Source organism: Podarcis filfolensis (assembly GCF_964270895.1).
Source record: "Podarcis filfolensis genome assembly, chromosome: 14".
In the NCBI taxonomy this organism is placed as follows: Eukaryota; Metazoa; Chordata; class Lepidosauria; order Squamata; family Lacertidae; genus Podarcis; species Podarcis filfolensis.
Window position 1 is genome coordinate 37978258 of NC_139616.1, and position 17997 is coordinate 37996254.

General features: G+C 44.2%; 1 protein-coding gene across 1 annotated transcript in view; it reads left to right on the forward strand.

Annotated features, from left to right (window-relative positions):
- Window positions 1–17997, forward strand: part of LOC310748997 (bMERB domain-containing protein 1) — a 35762-nt gene that overhangs the window by 15273 nt on the left and 2492 nt on the right. Inside the window, exons 2-4 of the mRNA XM_083585425.1 lie at window positions 8755–8878; window positions 14546–14619; window positions 16509–16623. Of these exons, the coding sequence (XP_083441551.1) occupies window positions 8755–8878; window positions 14546–14619; window positions 16509–16623 (313 nt within the window). The remainder of the gene's footprint in view (window positions 1–8754; window positions 8879–14545; window positions 14620–16508; window positions 16624–17997) is intronic.

The following is a 17997-nucleotide window of genomic DNA, read 5'->3' on the forward strand; positions in this document are numbered from 1 at the left end:
TGAGAACATGGAAATAATCACAATAGCAAAGGAGATTAGAGGGTTTTATATCAGGTGTCAGATCACTGATATATCTGACTCAGTGATGTCTACTCTGACTGACAGGTACCCTCTAGGTAGCACAGGGTAGGCAGAAGGTTGGGATGGAAGACTCTGTCACTCTGTCTTAATTTTTGTTTGTTTCTTTTTTTCCTAATGTTAAGTTCAGTTCTCCACATTTCTACACCAGTTTGCAGAGTTTTTTGGTTTAAGTCTTCATGAAAATCACCACCATTTTGCTACAAATTTGTCAACTGTATGCATTTTTGTATGAAATATCCACTAATTTGCACAATTCTGCAAAGCGATCTTCTCTTCTTGTACAATCAATTTTTTTGTGTTATTTTCACTGATGCATGGATGTGTATGCACACACCAGTATATGCATTTTGGTACCTATTACTTGGCTGGGGAAAACTGTGTCGCAAAATTCAGGAAGGGCGGCTTTCGAAGGATGGACTGTGTTTTTCCAGCCTGTGTACTGAACTGAATCTCTCCTCCGCCCCTAGCAGAAGGTAAACTGGGATCTACCGGGTGATTTGCTGTAGATTTGCAAGGCTCTCTGACTCCCAATAGCTGATAATTTAGAAAAAGTTTCTCTCGAATGGGTGACCTTTTGCTAATCGCTTATCCTTCGGGCTCAGTGTTCCTCACTGGTAAAACAGGTGTATTAATTGGTTCCTTTTGACCCGGTCTTTTTAGAGTTCCGCTGGCTGATTTTAGAGCTTTCTGTGAAAATCCTTAATTAATTATGTGGCAATGTGGTTCTTGTGGGCTCCCACCTTTTGACTAAAGTAAAATTTGAAGGAAGGCTTTGCTAGACAACAGGAGGCCTTTTTCAAGACTAAATTCTGTATGAGAAGTGATTTGGAGGAGTTTACTGCTACTGAAATATTAAACTTTAATCTTCTAATTCCCTTCAGCACCTCATCTGCATCTGGCCCGTGGCCCTTTCCCTACCACCTACCACCCCAAAGCAGGGAAACCTCCCTTCTCCCCCTGAACTTCTTTGCCTCCCGGCCATCTTTAATCATCATGGAAGGAGATGCTGGTCCTGGGATTGGTCCAACCAAAATGGGGCGGGGCAAGCAAGTGAGCAGGCACTCGATAGGCTGTGGCGCTGAGGCCCACCTAAAAGAAGTAGCCTCTGATTGGTCCCAGCCCACTCTTTGAGAAACACCTATTGTTACAAAGCTTCTCTCTCATTTTCACCTGTCAGGGCAGGGTCTGGCTGCTCCTGTTTGGAAGTGCTGAACACCTGCCACTAAAGGAGAGCAATTAAATGCTTCATAAAGTCACCTCAGACGGCAGCAGTCAGCTATGAAATAGCACCAACCCATTTGCCAAGCAAGAGGCAACTGTGTAAAACAAACAGCGGAGTCAAAGTGTTGCTTGTAGTGCTTTCAGAGGGCAAATGTATGAAGAAAATCAACCGGAGATGCCTCAGCCATTCTGGCTATTGCTCTTCAGAACTGGCAGCGAAGTCTTAATTAATCCCATTTTACTGACTCATATCAGGAGAGGAAGCATTTTTGTTTTTTTTTAAAGGAACACTCTTTAAAGAGGAATGTTCAGCAGGGCATGTAGTATGTTGATTCCAGTGTTGGGTTCCCCCCCCACCTCTGAGGATCAGGGTGTGAGGTGGGCAGAAGTTTGCCAAAGTTTGAATTTTATTTTGCCTACAGAGCAGGGCCCGTAATATCTGCTTGTTAGCCTAAGGCACTTGGCTTATTGAGTGGGGAATTAGTGGTTCCTGTGCAAACACACAGGATATCGACAAAATGCCTCGTCTCCAAGTTCTGTTGTGGTTATTTGACTCCTGACTCTCGTCTTAGCATAGGGAGGGCAAGAAAAACTAATTGGGGGGGGGGGGGAAAGCTTCCTTTTCCTGCTAGGCCCAGTGTGGTGTAGTGGTGAGAGCAGGCATAGGCAAACTCGGCCCTCCAGATGTTTTGGGACTACAACTCCCATCATCCCTAGCTAACAGGACCAGTGGTCAGGGATGATGGGGGTTGTACTCCCAAAACCTCTGGAGGGCTGAGTTTGCCTATGCCTGGGTGAGAGTGTCAGACTTGGGACCTGGGAGACCAGGGTTCAAATCACCTTTCAGTCAGTCATGAAGCTTGCTGGATGACCTTGGTTGGACCAGTTACTGTCTCTTAGCCCCTAACCTACCTTACAGGGTTGCTATGAGGATTAAGTGGTGTGAGGGAGAACCATGTGTGGCACTTTGAGCTTGGAGAGATATCAAGGAAACAAACAAGAAATGATTGTGGGTGCAATGGACATGAAGCCAACAGTGAAATGTATGTGGCTACTATAGTCATTGTGCATTGCTATAATTTGCCTACTGTTACTTCATTAGATTTGGCTTCAGGATCCTTCTTCCTGAGACATGTCCTGTCAGTCCCATCCCCGATTTATTCAATGTATAATGTACTCTGCAATGGTATTGACACAATACTAGCATGTTAATGGAGCATCCACACATCATTCTGTTTTCTGTTTCTGTGATGCTTCCACTGTGTTTCCTCATTACTGCCGTCTGGAGAGATGTGCTTCTTCCACTCTGGGACAACAGAAGTTCTAAGACCTGTGCAGATTGGAAAAAGTAGCAGTACAGTGGTATCTTGGGTTAAGAACTTAATTCGTTCTGGAGGTCCGTTCTTAACCTGAAAATGTTCTTAACCTGAGGTACCACTTTAGCTAGTGGGGCCTCCCACTGCTGCTGCACCACTGCCGCACAATTTCTGTTCTCATTCTGAAGCAAAGTTATTAACCCGAGGTACTATTTCTGGGTTAGCAGAGTCTGTAACCTGAAGCATCTGTAACCTGAGGTACCACTGTATGTCCACCCTGATACTTGTTCAGGAGCATGCCGCATTGAAACTGAGAGCTTATATAACCATCCCAGGAGAACCAATTTAGCCATTTATATCCTTGGATATAAATGTAATATTAAAAATAAATAAATGCATCCAAGGACAGCAGCCTTGTGTTTAATCTCCATCTTCCAAGCTTCTTTGGAAAAAACCCCAACAACCTCTCAAACTATTTAATTACTGGCCTGCCTAGGAGTGTTTCATGCACCAGCTCTTGAAAGGAAATCTCCATAGCAGCCTTGCTTGGGCCTTTGTTGCGTTTGGCACAGTCATCTAGAATTATTTATCCAGCTGCTGCAGAGATGGCTGAGAATATCCAGTGGCTGATATGAAGTTGGCTCGCTTTTGCAAAGACTCCCCTGTGATTGTATTGTGTTTGAATGCTGCGTTGAGGAGGATTGAGAATTACTGGGGTGGTGAGGTGTTCTGTGAGACTAGGATTTTTGGGGTGGGAAGAGAGAACCAGGCTGTTATAAAAAACAGAAGACTGAAGATCCTGGAAGGGGCTTGGATCAGTGGTAGAGCACCTGGTCGCAGGTTTGATCCCTGACCTCTCCAGGCCCAAGGTAGGAAAACATCCTTGTCTGTATCCCTGCAAAACTGCTGCTGGATAAACCAATTGACTCAGCATATGGCTGCTTCCAACCTTCCTGTGAGAGAGGAATAGGTAAAGGTAAAGGGACCCCTGACCATTAGGTCTGGTTGTGGCCAACTCTGGAGTTGCGGCGCTCATCTCACTTTACTGGCCGAGGGAGCCGGCGTACAGCTTCTGTGTCATGTGGCCAGCATGACTAAGCCGCTTCTGGCAAACCAGAGCAGCACATGGAAACGCCATTTACCTTCCCCCCCAGAGCGGTACCTATTGATCTACTTGCACTTTGACATGCTTTTGAACTGCTAGTTTGGCAGGAGCAGGGACCGAGCAACGGGAGCTCACCCTGTCGCGGGGATTCGAATCGCCGACCTTCTGATCGGCAAGCCCTAGGCTCTGTGGTTTAACCCACAGCACCACCCATGTCCCCCGAAAGGAATAGGAAGCAGCTAAATCAAGCATGGAAAACCTGAGACCCGGGGAGTTGTCATGATCAAAATGGCACTACTGCAATCCAAGCATCCATTTGAATGCAGTTAAGACCACAGAAAGCAACGAGTCTTTGCATGCTTCTTTGTGCACTAGGCTGTACTTTGTTCTTTTGGAAGACTTCTACAAAGGCATTTTATTAGTTAAGCTGGCAGAAACAGATTGAATTGAATATTTAGAGTAAATGATATTAAGGCCTGATTCTCAGGGCTACCAATTTCCTCACCAAGACTATAATGCAAAGGATGATGTTGCACAGACCTAGGAACCTCATAAGCAGCTGGATACTGACCAACACATCTATCTCAGAATTGTCTGTCTACACTGAATAGCAGTGACTTTCAGGCATCTTTTCCAGGACAGACCGGACATGCTGAGGACTGGAGCTTGTAAAAGCATAAGAAGTGATTGCTGGATGAGGCCAAAGGTCCATCTATTCCAGCATCTTGTTCTTGCAGTGGCCAACCAGATCCTTATGGGAAACCTGCAAGCAGAACCTGAACAACACCACACTCTGACCACTGGTTCTGCTAGCTAGGGATGATGGGAGTTGTAGTCCAACAACAGCTGGAGATCCAAGTTTGGCAAACCCTGGCATAGGACAACCCAGAATGAGATGCAAAGAGGCATTGGGGTTCTTGCATTAAAGGAAATGTAGGTTCCCTCATCTCTCTGAAATGTAATCATCAGAAGTAACAGATGAAATTATGGTACGGTTTGTCACTGAAGGCTGGAACAAGGTCATTTATTTGTTGCACATGAGAAAAACTAAAAAGCTCGCCCCCCCCCTTTGGTGGGTTGGGATGGGGAGAGAGGTAAAGTGTGATGCTCATGGACTGTGTGATTAAACACTTAGCCAAGTAGAGCTGTTAAAAATTGACAGACACAGCAGGCGAGGAATAATTAGAGTGTCAGAATTTCCCCATGAGGGAGGCGGCAAGAGTTAGCGGGCAACATGGACCATTTAATGAGAAAGGCAGAAAGGGATTTGGGAAATGTCAACAGCAGCGCCGTCAATCAGTGCTTTTATAGACCACAGCTGAGAAGCTCGTGTCCAGAACCAAAGCTTGAGGACCACATTCAGTTGGGGAACACTAAATCGTTGCGTTGTGCTTAAATTCCATAGTTTCGTCCCAAGGCAGCAAACTTGGACTGGGACAGTCATGGCTCCCTTCTAAACTGCTGTCTGTCTGTTGACTGAACCTCGCCTCGCGTGGCTTAGAATGAGGTCCAGGCTGACTTGTTGCTCCCCCAAATTTTCAGGGCTGAAGGAGTGAATTTGTGTGCATGCATTTCACTTGGGGTCAACATCTGTGGAGGTTTTGCAGCAGAGGCTTCCAGGCCACCTATCCTGTTCCAATAATACAATCCTCAACAATTGCTCCAAAACCTGCAATGGAAAGAAACTTAGATTCTCTTCCCTCTACCCCCACGCTGCCCCAATTCAAGTCAACTGCCCGAAAGACAGCAATCATTGATCTTTTTGTTGAGAGGAAGAATTAATTCCAGTCCATTAGACACCAATTCATTATCTTCGGCAGTTTCCTGGGGAATCCAAATGCAGTCTGTTTACAAAATCACTCTGAAAGTCCCAGACTGTGGGGAGATAAAATGTCATCAGGCTTTCAGGAAAGCATAGAAGTGAGGAAGGCTTACCAAGATGGTTTGGGGTGTGACAACCTCTCATTTCTAATTATTACTGATTGTAATGTTTGCGTATCATTGCTATTCTACTTCCACCTTACAATTTTCTACTTTATATACATGCCAACTAATGTTTCATTCCATGCATCGGTCAAATTGGGTTTGAGTCTATGAAAGCTTACGTTACAATACATTACTTAGCCTTTAAGGTGCCGCAAACCTCTTTGTTGTGTATTTTGGTTTATTATCTTCAGTCCGCAAGGCAGAGTATTTTGACAGCTGGGGACTTCCTTTACAGAATTTATTTTAGCATTAACAAAGAGAACCCAGACACCTGAAAATGCCTTTACAAAATTCTTCTCTAGAAATTAGCTTGCGGTTAAAGCAAGCAAGGCAAGGAAAAAGCAATATTTTCCCCAGTTTTGCATGGCACAACGGTCAGGTTTATAAATTCATGAACATCACTTCAACCTACCTGCACCCTGCGATAATCACTGGAATCTCTTCTTTGTGTGCCTCCTCCACAAGAGGTTTGGAGGGTGGCAACACAAGAACGGGCCTTTTCTACAGTGGCTCCTCATTTGTGAAATTCTCTCCCAGGGAGGTTTGGCTGGGGCCTTCATTATACACCTTTAAGCACCAGGCAAAAATGTTCCTCTTCAACCAGGCCTTGGGCTGGTTAACATCTTATACCCCTCTTAAATGAGTTTGGGGGGTATTGGTTTATTTGTTCTTGTTTTTATTACATATTTTGGTTTTTTTCCTTGTGTTTTTATGCTGTGAACCACCATGAGATTTTTGGATGAAGGATGGTATGCAAATGTAAACAACAACAACGGCAACTGAAGATGCCTTTTCTAAATCAGACCCTTGGTCCATCTAGATCCCTATTGTCCATGCTGGCTCTCCAGGGCTTTAGGAAGGAATGCCCTCACAACCCAACCTGGGGATGCCAGGAATTGAACCAGGAACCTTCTGTAGCGGATGATCTACAGCCCTTCTCCTCAGGAATGCTGTAGAACAGCCTTTCTCAACCTGTGGGTCCCCAGATGTTGTTGAACTACAACTCCCATCACCCCGAGCTAGCAAGGCCAGAGTTCAGGGATGATGGGAGTTGTAGTCCAACAACATCTGGGGACCTACAGGTTGAGAACCGCTGCTGTAAAACAAAGATAGGGACTGGGCAGAGGAGGAATGGTGGAGACCGTCTCCCCATCCTGACCCCTCCAAGGAGGAGGAAGACAGGATAGATTTACAGCAGGGCTTTGAGGGAGGTCACAGGTCAGAGGCAGATGAGGGGGAAAGTTGGGAAATCATCGGAGAGCCAGAACAACACCCGGCTGACATGTCATTAGAAAGCATTCCAGACCCTCCATCTCCCAGAACCCGGCGAGCCTTAAAAGTAGGAGAGCAAAGGCCTTAAAGACAGAGGGCATGTAGAAGCACCTGTGGAAGAGGAATGAGGAAGTGGGAGAGACGGGTGGTGGTGGAAATTCTCTTGGGACAACGGCATTATCCCAGAGGCTGGGTTCTATAGCCTCTCTGTGCGAAGACTGAAATAAAGAAGGGTGGTAAGAAACTTTTCCTTGTCTTTATAATTCCTGGGCAACCAGACGGAAGCTGCTGACAGCATCCTGACAGATAGGGAATATCAGATCTGGGGCCAACTAGGTTTCTCTATCTGGCCCTCTTCCCAGGTCATGCCTCTTCCCTAGCCATCCCCTTCACTGGTCCTGCTTCTCAACCTCCTGGGGTATTTCTGCCTGGCCCAAATGTACCCTAGAACTCTGCTGCTTACTTGTCTAGATAGTGTACAGAAAGGTTGTGTGAGAACTCACTTGACTCTATGGACCTTTGGTCTGCTCCAGCAGGACTCTGCTTCCCACAGTGACATGCAGGGAGATGGAGTGAACTGCAACAGAAATTTTTAGGGTAGCAAAAATCACTTGACCCAGCAAAAGGTAGAATCTGAGGTGGCCCCTTTTGACCTCTGCTGTTGTGAAATCGGTGACTTCTCTCTCTCTCATTCTCATGTATACCTATGTATTTATATATATATATATCCAAGGTGATATTATTGTGCAGCCCCAGTGAATGTTCCCGCCCATTGTGACGATTTCCATTTCCACTAATGATGTTGTTTTAAAGCTTGTACCATCTGGTTCTCCTCTCATCTGCTTTTAACCTGTGATCCTTCTACGGGTTGCTGTGCCATCACATAAATTATTGCTGAACTCCGAGGTCTCCGTCTTAATGCAATCCGTGTTCACAAATACTTTATTGCTCCACAACCTTCCTCTGGAATACCGGTGCAAAAATATTCTTTTAAGCAAGCTACTGAATAATTTCATTTAAAAAGGAAGAAAACCAGAAAAGTGAGTTTGTATTTGAAATGGGAAGTACTTAGCCAAACCATGAAAGTTGAAGTGAGGTTATTGTTTCATGATCACTGAGATGGAAGTAGCTAAGCAGCTGATCTGAGATTTCCCCCCCCCCTCCGTGCTGTGTAAAATGATGAAGGAACCACAGTGGCTATCTCTGGTCCTGCGTATGTCAGAAGCTGCAGGATCTGATTGTAGCTCCCCATGGAGCTCAGCAGGTTCAGCAGAAAATCTGCCAAACTGCCCAAAATGTTTAAGGGGAAAATGAGGGAGGGAGAAGCTACAAAACAACAACAACAACAACAACAACAACCCAAAGAGAACTGAACATGCTCTGTGGGCTTTGAATGCCATTTCTTTTAGGGGGAATGAAAACCAAGATGAAGAATGGTAATGGAATGGAGTCTCCTGCGAGAGGGCGTGGCTGGCTGGCTGCAACCCTAAACAAGAGCATTGCAGTTCCTGCTTGATATAGCTATACCCTATAGCCATACCCTATAGTTACACAGTTTGAGAATATTCAGCTTATTTATAGGTAAACGGGAAGGCTTATGATATCATATCAGAACCCCTGAACACATTCAAGCCTCACTATCTAAGGTATGTGACTCTTCCTAAAGATGGAAGAACTCCATGTGATTTGTTCTGTCTTCTTTTATTTAAAAGACTCTTAAGCCAACATGAGCAAACCCTCATTTATTTCCTGTCTGTCTTAAATCCTGTACAGATCAGCTTGACATCATTTCGATGGCTGAAACTACCATGATGCCCGAGGAGATAGAACTGGAGATGGCAAAGATCCAGAGACTTCGGGAAGTCTTAGTCAGGAGAGAATCGGAGCTCAGGTTTATGTAAGTAAATAGTTTTTTCTCAGTGATGGGTGGTACCCATTGGGACTGGTGAGGTGGAAGGCAGGGAGCCCAAACAGTGGATGGAGCCAGAGTCAATGGCAAGCGGGTCCAAAATTCACAAGAAGGTTAAAAGTACATGGGGAAAAGTTCTGCATGGGAAGGTCAAAAGCTCATCCTAGGAATCTGAAAATTCACAGGACGTAGAAACATAACCAGGACTCTGTCCTCTTTCTGATTGACTAAAAGGCCAGGAGGAGTGGAAATACTGAATATAAGTCCAACCAGAAGATGGGGTAGTTAGTGGAAGGAAGTTGTGGAGTCAGAGAGTGGATCTACACTCGCCGTTTATTGCATTAAAAATGCATTATTAAAATGTGACACCAGAGGGCGCTGCAGAGCACTGAGCCACTGACGAAGGGAAATTGCCATTGGACCTTATAGAATGTTCAATTTAATCATGTTTAGAAGATCAATGTAGATCCAACCAGAGATTTGAAGAACTGAAGTCCTGCAAAAGAGAAGAGTTGAAAAACTGGAAAGTGTTAGAGATGGGCACGCATAATTTTGTATAGCTATTTTTTATTAGGCAACTAATATACGGAATTTTAAAATCTGCTCAGTAATTCTTCTGTTGTAGCAACGATGCATGATTTTAAACTTTTATTCCTTATATTGTATTTTATTGTATTACAATTAAGTGCAAGTGTTCAACACAGGTACGCCATTGACCTCCCACACTTTGGGCACCCCTGTTAAAGATCTAAAGGCTGAGGCATTGGAATTCTGGGTAAATAAAGATGGCAGCCAGCCCCCACAGATGGCAGCCAAGCTTCAGTCCCATTCACTAGTGGCTCAGCTGCCAATCTACCACTAAAATAGGCACCCAGGGGCTCTAGGCGAAGGGTGGTGAGGGGAGCTTCTCAGTCAGGCGCAGGAGGTGACCTTCTAGCACCTGGGCCCCTTAGCCATTGCCCAAGCCGACTGGCACCAGGCCTGCCCTTATCATTTCTTGCCCTGAGCAATCTCCTCCTATTACAACGTCAATCAGGGAAGCCGAGTTTCAAGCCTGTAGCAAATTTACAGCAAGGGATTAAAAGCTTCTGGAAATGATGGGCCTTGTCAGCACAGCCATTAAGTATGTCACGATCAAAATAGTAGTTAGGAACAATTGCACCTTCAGGAGCAAGTGCAGGATTAGGAGCCACCCAGACCTGCTATTGCACAGTCAAGTAAACACCTGCCTTGTCAAATTCCATCTAGACCCAGTGAGTCAGAGTCAAATCCGTGCCTTGTGAGCACTGAATTTCCCCTGACGTTTTGCATCTCAAACAGTGCAGAGCATTTGCAATCAAAATGTTTTTTTCTCCCCTGTAGAAAAGGCTATGGAGGGAGCCATCTGTCTATCGCGCTTTGTTCATTGACTTTTGCTCCCTCGGCCTGTTTGTTTTTCGTTTCCAGTTTGCCCTTTTAATTTCCCCAGTGTTCACAATGGAAGCTTCGCTCGGCGCTATTTATCACTGATCAGGTGGGAAGATGTGAAGGCCGCCGCTGGGAGAGCTTTGGCAAACCTCTCCTGTTTGACTGGGGCTTTGCCTTCTTCCCCCATAATTCATCCTCCCAGGAACATTTTGCCGCTTGAGGCAAACTGGAAAATGATGCCTCCCACTGGCAGTTGTAACTCTGTGAGGGGAACAGGAGTCTCTTAACAACTCTGAAAACTATTAAACTACAACTTCCATATAACTTTGGGGGAAGTCATGACTGTTTAAAAGTAGTATGCTTGTTCTTTAAACATACAGTTCAAATGTGGCCTAAGAATAGACCCAATTAAATCAATGGGACGTTACTGTCTTGAATCCTATTCATTCCAATTGGGCTGTACTCTAAACCAAGGGTAGTCTTTGTGCCCTCCATATATTAAAAGGTAAAAGTAAAGGGACCCCTGACAGTTAAGTCCAGTCACAAACGACTCTGGGGTTGTGGCGCTCATCTCGCTTTACAGGCCGAGGGAGGCGGCATTTGTCCACTCCGCAGACAGTTTTTCCGGGTCATGTGGCCAGCGTGACTAAGCTGCTCCTGGTGCAACGGAACACCGACACCAGAGCAGCGCACGAAAACGCCATTTACCTTCCCGCCAGAACAGTACTTATTTATCTACTTGCACTTTGACGTGCTTTTGAACTGCTAGGTTGGCAGGAGCTGGAACAGAGCAACGGGAGCTCACCCCGTCACGGGGATTCGAACCGCCAACCTTCTGATTGGCAAGCCCAAGGCTCAGTGGTTTAGACCACAGCGGCACTCGCGTCCCTCCAGATATTGCTAGATGGCAAATTCCATTGGTCATGCTGGCTGGGGCTGATGGGAGTTGTAGTCCAACAATCTCTGGAGGGCTCCACATTGGCAACGCCTGTGCTTAGCGTGTGATGCTCTACATCTGGAGTATTAATGTTTGATGTTTTATTGAGTTTTTAATGTTGGGAGCTGCCCAGAGTGGCTGGGGCAACCCAGTCCGATGGGTAGCTAATAATAATAATAATAATAATAATAATAATAATAATAATAATAAATTAATAATCTCTATTTGGAGACTTGAGATCTCACTGCTTGGCACCAGCAGATCCCCTGTTCCTCACAATATCCAGTATCCATTCCCCAGAGAGGCATTTCATTTCTTAAGTCAGTTAATAATAGCTACCAAGTGTGCTGCTTCATAATCTCAGGAGCAATTATATCTCATGTTGCAGAGCATGTAGAGAGACCCGACTTTGCACTAGTAATCAAGCGCCTAGCAGGCGGCCCAACCATTTTGTCTGCTGGCCAGAGAAGGCAATTAGTCCGTGTCCTCCTCTGGCTGCTTCCAATTAGAGAGCGGTTTCTTCTTCCAGTTGCCCTCTTGCCTCCCCTCTGCAGAGAACCAAGATGACCCCCCTGCTTGGTCTGAAATACTTTCATAAATATTAACAGGGCCCTGGAAATGTTGCTCTGGGAAATCTTATATAGACAGCGGATCTGTGTAGAGAGGTGTGTGTGTGTGAGAGAGAGAGAGGGAGAGGGAGGGGGGAGAGAAAGAGAAAGAGAGAGGGGGGGGCATCAGGGCCAGCCCTGTTCCCTGAAGTCCAGTGACCCATGTACACACCTCAGGCAAAGGGGTCTGTACCCATCTCTGCAGGCTACAGATGGTGCATTCCTTGATAATTATAATTATAGTAATAATAATATGCTGTCCATCTGACTGGGTTGTCCCAGCCACTCTGGGTGGCTCCCAGAAGAATATTAAAAACACGATAAAACATGAAACATAAAAAACTTCCCTAAACAGAGCTGCCTTCCGATATCTTCTAAAAGTCAGATAGTTGTTTATTTCCTTGACATCTGATGGGAGGGTGTTCCAAAGGGCAGGCGCCACTACTGAGAAGGCCCTCTGCCTGGTTCCTGTAACCTCACTTCTCGCAGGGAGGGAACCACCAGAAGGCCCTTGGTGCTGCACCTCAGTGTTCGGGCTGAATGATGGAGGTGGAGACGCTCCTTCAGGTATACTGGGCCAAGGCCGTTTAGGGTTTTAAAGGTCAGCACCAACACTTGATGAGTTGAGTCTGCACTGATGTGAAAACTCCTGCAGATACCAACACCTTCAGACTGTGCCACCAGAAGTGTGGTCACATACTTTACTGGTCTTCTCATATTCCGGTGACTTCACTAGAGAGATGCCTGGCAGTGCTGGCTCAAGGATCTTCCCCATTTCCAGTGTTCCTTCTCCTCCAGGAAAACTGTTGCCTTCTAATTAACGCTGTAATTTCCCTCAAAGACAATCGTTCTCGTGATATGAATCCCATTTCTCAAAGTGCTGTTGCACAGAACATAATAGGCAATTTGCTTATTGCTGAGCATGTGTTTAATATTGGTTCCTCCCCACCCCCAAGAGAGAAGCAACATTTTAAGATGGTTAATTAAAGGAAAAGGCGCTGCCGTTTAATGCAATGAAGCCTGTGTGTGTGTGTGTGTGTGTGTGTGTGTGTGTGTGTCTGTTTGTCTGTCTGTGTCTGTGCATAGCTGTCAACTTTTCCCTTTTCTTGTGAGGAATCCTATTTGGAATAAGGGAATTTCCCTTAAAAAAGGGGAAACGATGACAGCTATGTGTCTGTGTAAAGCCGGTTCTGTGATCAGAAGGAACCAAGCAAGAGCCCCAGAGAGGAAACCTAAGAATTCTAAGCTGGGCTGCAATCCTTTGCTTCCTGGGAAGGCATTGCGGGAGCCGTAGGACAGCACAGATTTCCTCCTTTGTGGTGGATAGAGAGGTCTATGTGTGGAGCACATAGTAGTGGCAGCTGAGACTGGTTGGAGGGACAACAAGGAGCCCAACAGTAGGTGGCGCCAGAGCCAATCAACCAATTCTAAGTTTGTCCCCATCCTCCTCCCTGCTGAGTTCCATAAGGGCAGCATTGAGACTAAAAAGTTGGAAGCGGATAGCCAGGACTGGTTTTGTAAGCAGGAAGCCAGGCAGGTGGTGTGTGGCTGAGGGCAGAATGAGGTTGACGGGTCAGCACCCCACCGCCTTGTGCCAGTCATGCAATGGCTGCCATAAAGTGGTGTGCCAAAACACAAAATGGCTGCCATGGAGGTGTGAGTGGCTGAGTCTACCCAAAGAGGAACTGATCAGGAAGAGCAAACCAATTCTCAGGAGGATATCATTATGGAGACCTTTCGTGGGCATCCTAGGAGGTCATGGCAGCTACCCTGGCATCTGTGGGAACTGTGACCTCTGGATTACACTACTAAAAAGATATTTTTCATATAAGTACAGTAAAAAACAACAACCAACAGACAGCAAGCACCATCTTAGAACAAAAATACAAATCAACCGAGAACCTGCATTATTTTTTATTGACAAGCACACAGAAAAAACTCCTCTGCAGCAAAGAGAATTAATCTCTCGTATGATTGCAGGATATGTTATTGGAAAAGGATTCTGATCTCAGCAACAACAGAATATGATGCCAAAATGTATGAATACACAGTCATGACTAAGCTCACAAGTTGTATGAGAGGAAAAGAAGGAAGGCAGAAACTCAATAGATTATTATTTATTATATTTATTCATTGCCTTTTGCTCTGAAATGCCTCAAAGTGAATTTAAAAACCGCAAAAAAAAAACCAAGACCTTAAGCGCTTAACCATATATATATATCAGAACTGGAGTTTGTGAACTGTGAATGGAACATATTATTAACTTCTAAGCTGAACAATTCTTCTTCTTGATTGTGAATGTAGTGACCAAAAATTGTACTTTCTTTCTTTCTTCTTCTTCTTCTTGCATATTAATGTTTCTATTTATTCAATTGCATTTTTTCCTTCCTGTTTTCCTATTTCTTACGTGCTTTTGAACTTCTTACATATTTTTAATAAACATAAACGCTGAATGTAACTGACCTGTAGAAAGGACTCTATGAATTGAAAAAAAGGGTCATAGGTGCCCTTGCTAAGTATGAAAATCCTTTAATAAAAACAACCTCAAAAGGGAAATAAATAAACATTAAATAAATAAATAAATAAATAAATAAATAAATAAATATATAGAAACAATATTCACTAATCAAACTGATTCCGCAGGAAGATGTAAGTAACACATATTATGCTCCCCACCCTGATTTTTTTTTCCTGTTTCTCTAGGATGGATGATATCCAGTTATGTAAGGACATCATGAATTTGAAGAAAGAGCTGCAGAATTTAGTGGCAATCCCAGGTATTTTCATTGTGAATATTGTTAGCAAAGTCACTTAAATAACACAGAGGGAGTCCAAAGAGAAAAGTCTTGATACCCCTTTACTGAGAAAACTGAACCAAGCAGTGTATAATTTGAGGAGAAGAGAACAAAGGTTCCGTTTTTCTTAGTTCAGGCTTTGTACATAGCATGGTGACATTCAACCAAACATACAGAGGAAAATTACCTCAGAACTACACAGCCAATCAGAGCATGCACTACCTCACTCTGCTTGGTTGCTAAGCAATGCCTCCATCCATCCATCCCCCTGGCTAGTTAACTTTAACAGAATTAACCCATAAATTGCACACTGAATGATCCCTGCTGTTGCACTTCCAGCAAATATTTGCTTGCATTTCAAACAAACAAACAAACAAACAATAACACCCCAATGAACAAAGTCCCCCAAATTCTATCTTGCATCCGCCATCAACCAACTTGCAATCTGAGCTATGGACCAGGAGTTCCCCCGTTCAGACCTTGCTTCTTGCCACAAACTCACTAGGAGGCCTTAAACAAGCCCTCCGTCTCTCAGACTTAGTCCTCCCACCTGCAAAATGGGGAATAATACTGCAGCCCTCCCTTAGGTGGTTTTTGAAAGCATTGCAATGCAAGCAATGTGCTCTGAAGACTCAGAGTGCTATACAAATGTTAAGAATGGTGATTATTTATTACAAGCTTGGCTCTGTTTCCATCTGTGAAACGCTGAAGGATATGAAGATAAGGCTGTAGGAATAGCAGTTGTCACCTGTTCTAATTAATCAAGGCAGCATTGTGCTGTAAAGCTGGGACTAGAGAGTGGGGTGATGCATCAGTAACAGAGACTGAGCATCAAAGCAACATTTTTTTTTAAAATGCTTTGTAGGCCTGATTAATACATTCAGCAGTGGCGGTGTGGTTATCGTTCACATATATAAAACCAGATACGCACAGTCAGAAGCTGTGTGCATTTATAGTTTTACTGTGCTAGTGTAACAGATACACATACACAGCAAAAAAACAGTAACATCCTTCCACTTTAAAATAGAAAGATAAACGGTGGCTGCATTCACATGGCCATTTATTCTGTTTTTGGGATTTGCACATTACACTTGAGTTTTCAAACAACCTAAAAGCCACTTTGGGAAATATAACAGAATAAAGAACAACTTTTGTTTTTATTATTTTTAATTGTAATTGTTTTAAAACAGAAAATGCTATAGGTGTGGTTAAAAAAGAAATAATGGGGAATTCCCCAGATGCCTGGGATCCAGGTTTAGGGCAAGTACTCTTTGGTGAGAGCAGAGATTTAAAATCACAAAACATGCGCAACACCCCTTTGGATTGTGCCCAGTTCTTCCGTCCAAAATAGTGACCTTTTTTCTTCTTCATTCAAAGCATCGTTGCGTCTCATTGCAAAATATTTACACCTCTCCCTGCACAAACACACTCTATTGAGTCCGAGAGTAATTTATAGCTCTCCTGGTGGCTGTTTTCTACCCGAGTCGCAAAAGGTACACAACGTATTTACTTCCTTAAAGGCAGCTTACAAAGTGTTCCCATCCTGTTCCTGGGGGTTTGTGTGTAAATTTATTGCCTGCATTTTGAACAGGAGATGAAGCCGGCAACGGCCAGGAGATTAAGTTGGTAATAAACAACTCCTTTCAAATACCAAGTTTATTTGAAACTTCTTTTAACCAGTGCTTTTCTTCTAGAAAAAAAGGTGCCAGTACTGCGTGCCCTTAAGCACCCCTGGAAAAAAAAAAGCACTGTGTATCCATCCCTATAGCACAAAATCGGGCAGAATCTGAAGAAAATTCAAACAAGTGTATTCTTGCAATCTGCTCCTTCTTCTTCTTGTTTTTTTTTTACCTCCACTGTCTTTTGAGCAGAAAAAGAGAAGACAAAGTTGCAGAAGCAAAGGGAAGATGAATTGATTCAGAAGATCCACAAACTGGTGCAGAAAAGAGACTTCCTTGTTGATGACGCTGAAGTAGAGAGATTAAGGTAATCGCACGGGAGAATGACTTGTTTCCAAGACTTGCAGGAGACTCGGTTTTGTTTTTTGCCTGTGATGCAGTTTAACAAACTAACCAATACTCTGCCTTTTGACATATAAGCTTCCATGGCAGCTGACAACCTGAACTTTAAACAGCCAGTCGGTTCGCAACACGAAAACTACAGAAAAAGCACGGTTAAAAAGCAACATGCACAAGCTGTAGCTCAGCAGAGGAGCATATCTTCCTTCACATGCAGAAGGATCCCCCACAGCATCTCCAGATAAACATATTTCCCAGGCCAGCTGAAATCCTGGAGCGTGTAGACAATATACTTTGTTCATTGAACCCCTATGCTTGAGCAGAGCACTTGCGTATATATTCTTGCATTTGCAAGAAAGACTGTGGGATAAAGAAGGGCCATAGACTGAGTGGAAGGTATCTACTTTGCATGCAGAAGGTCCCAGGCTCAGTCTTTGGCCTCTCTGACCCATAAGTTAGGACTCTGTTTCTGCCTATATAAATTCCTTGAATTCTTGTTATTATTTGGTTTTATACTAGTGCTTTACTGGTTTCTCACTCCACACTTTTCCTTCCTATTTTTATTTAGGCAAGGGCCCTAGCTCAGTGGGAGAGCATTTGCATGCAGCTGTTATAAGAAAAATACTGCTCCCTTTCCCTTATGGGGTATCCAAGAGCCCATATAGAGTCCTTAAGTAGGTTCTCTATTGGTAGGAGAAAGTAACAGAGGCCAACCAGAGAGGACTGAGAAGCAAAGCAGCTAGTAAGCATGATCTTTATTAAACTGTTGCAACAGGGTCCCCCGCTTCCCCATGCAGGGAGGGAGGAGAGGAACCCAGAACAATGGTGTGCAAGCTCTTATATAGACATTTGAAAATTGCCTCCCCTGTAGCTCAAGACCACCCCCAAAACATCATACATACATCAATGAAGGGGCAGTCTACAGCAGAACACCTGTCTGCCAGGATACCTGATAATAGTCACTGATTGCTTTTACCTGGGCATCCTGGCCATTCTTTTGTGATGGTTAATACTCAGTTCCTGAATCCAGGTCACAGGCTCACCCTATTCATACAAAGGCACACCATTAAGACACTATTTGTGAGCAAAGAGACAATGGGGAGGTTTTTCCCATTTCCTTCCTCCTTGCAGAGAAACAATTGAGGTCAATTTGGGAGAGTCAGAATGGTTTCAGGATTGCTCTTCTGTACTATTTCAGACACGTAGTTTGTATACTTATGTGTTTGCCTTTTAAATTTATGAACATATGATTTATATATATGAGACCTTAGAATTCCTATAACACAATACAGGCCTCGGGTTCAATAGCATCTCCAAGTTGGCCTGGGAGTGTCTCTTGCGT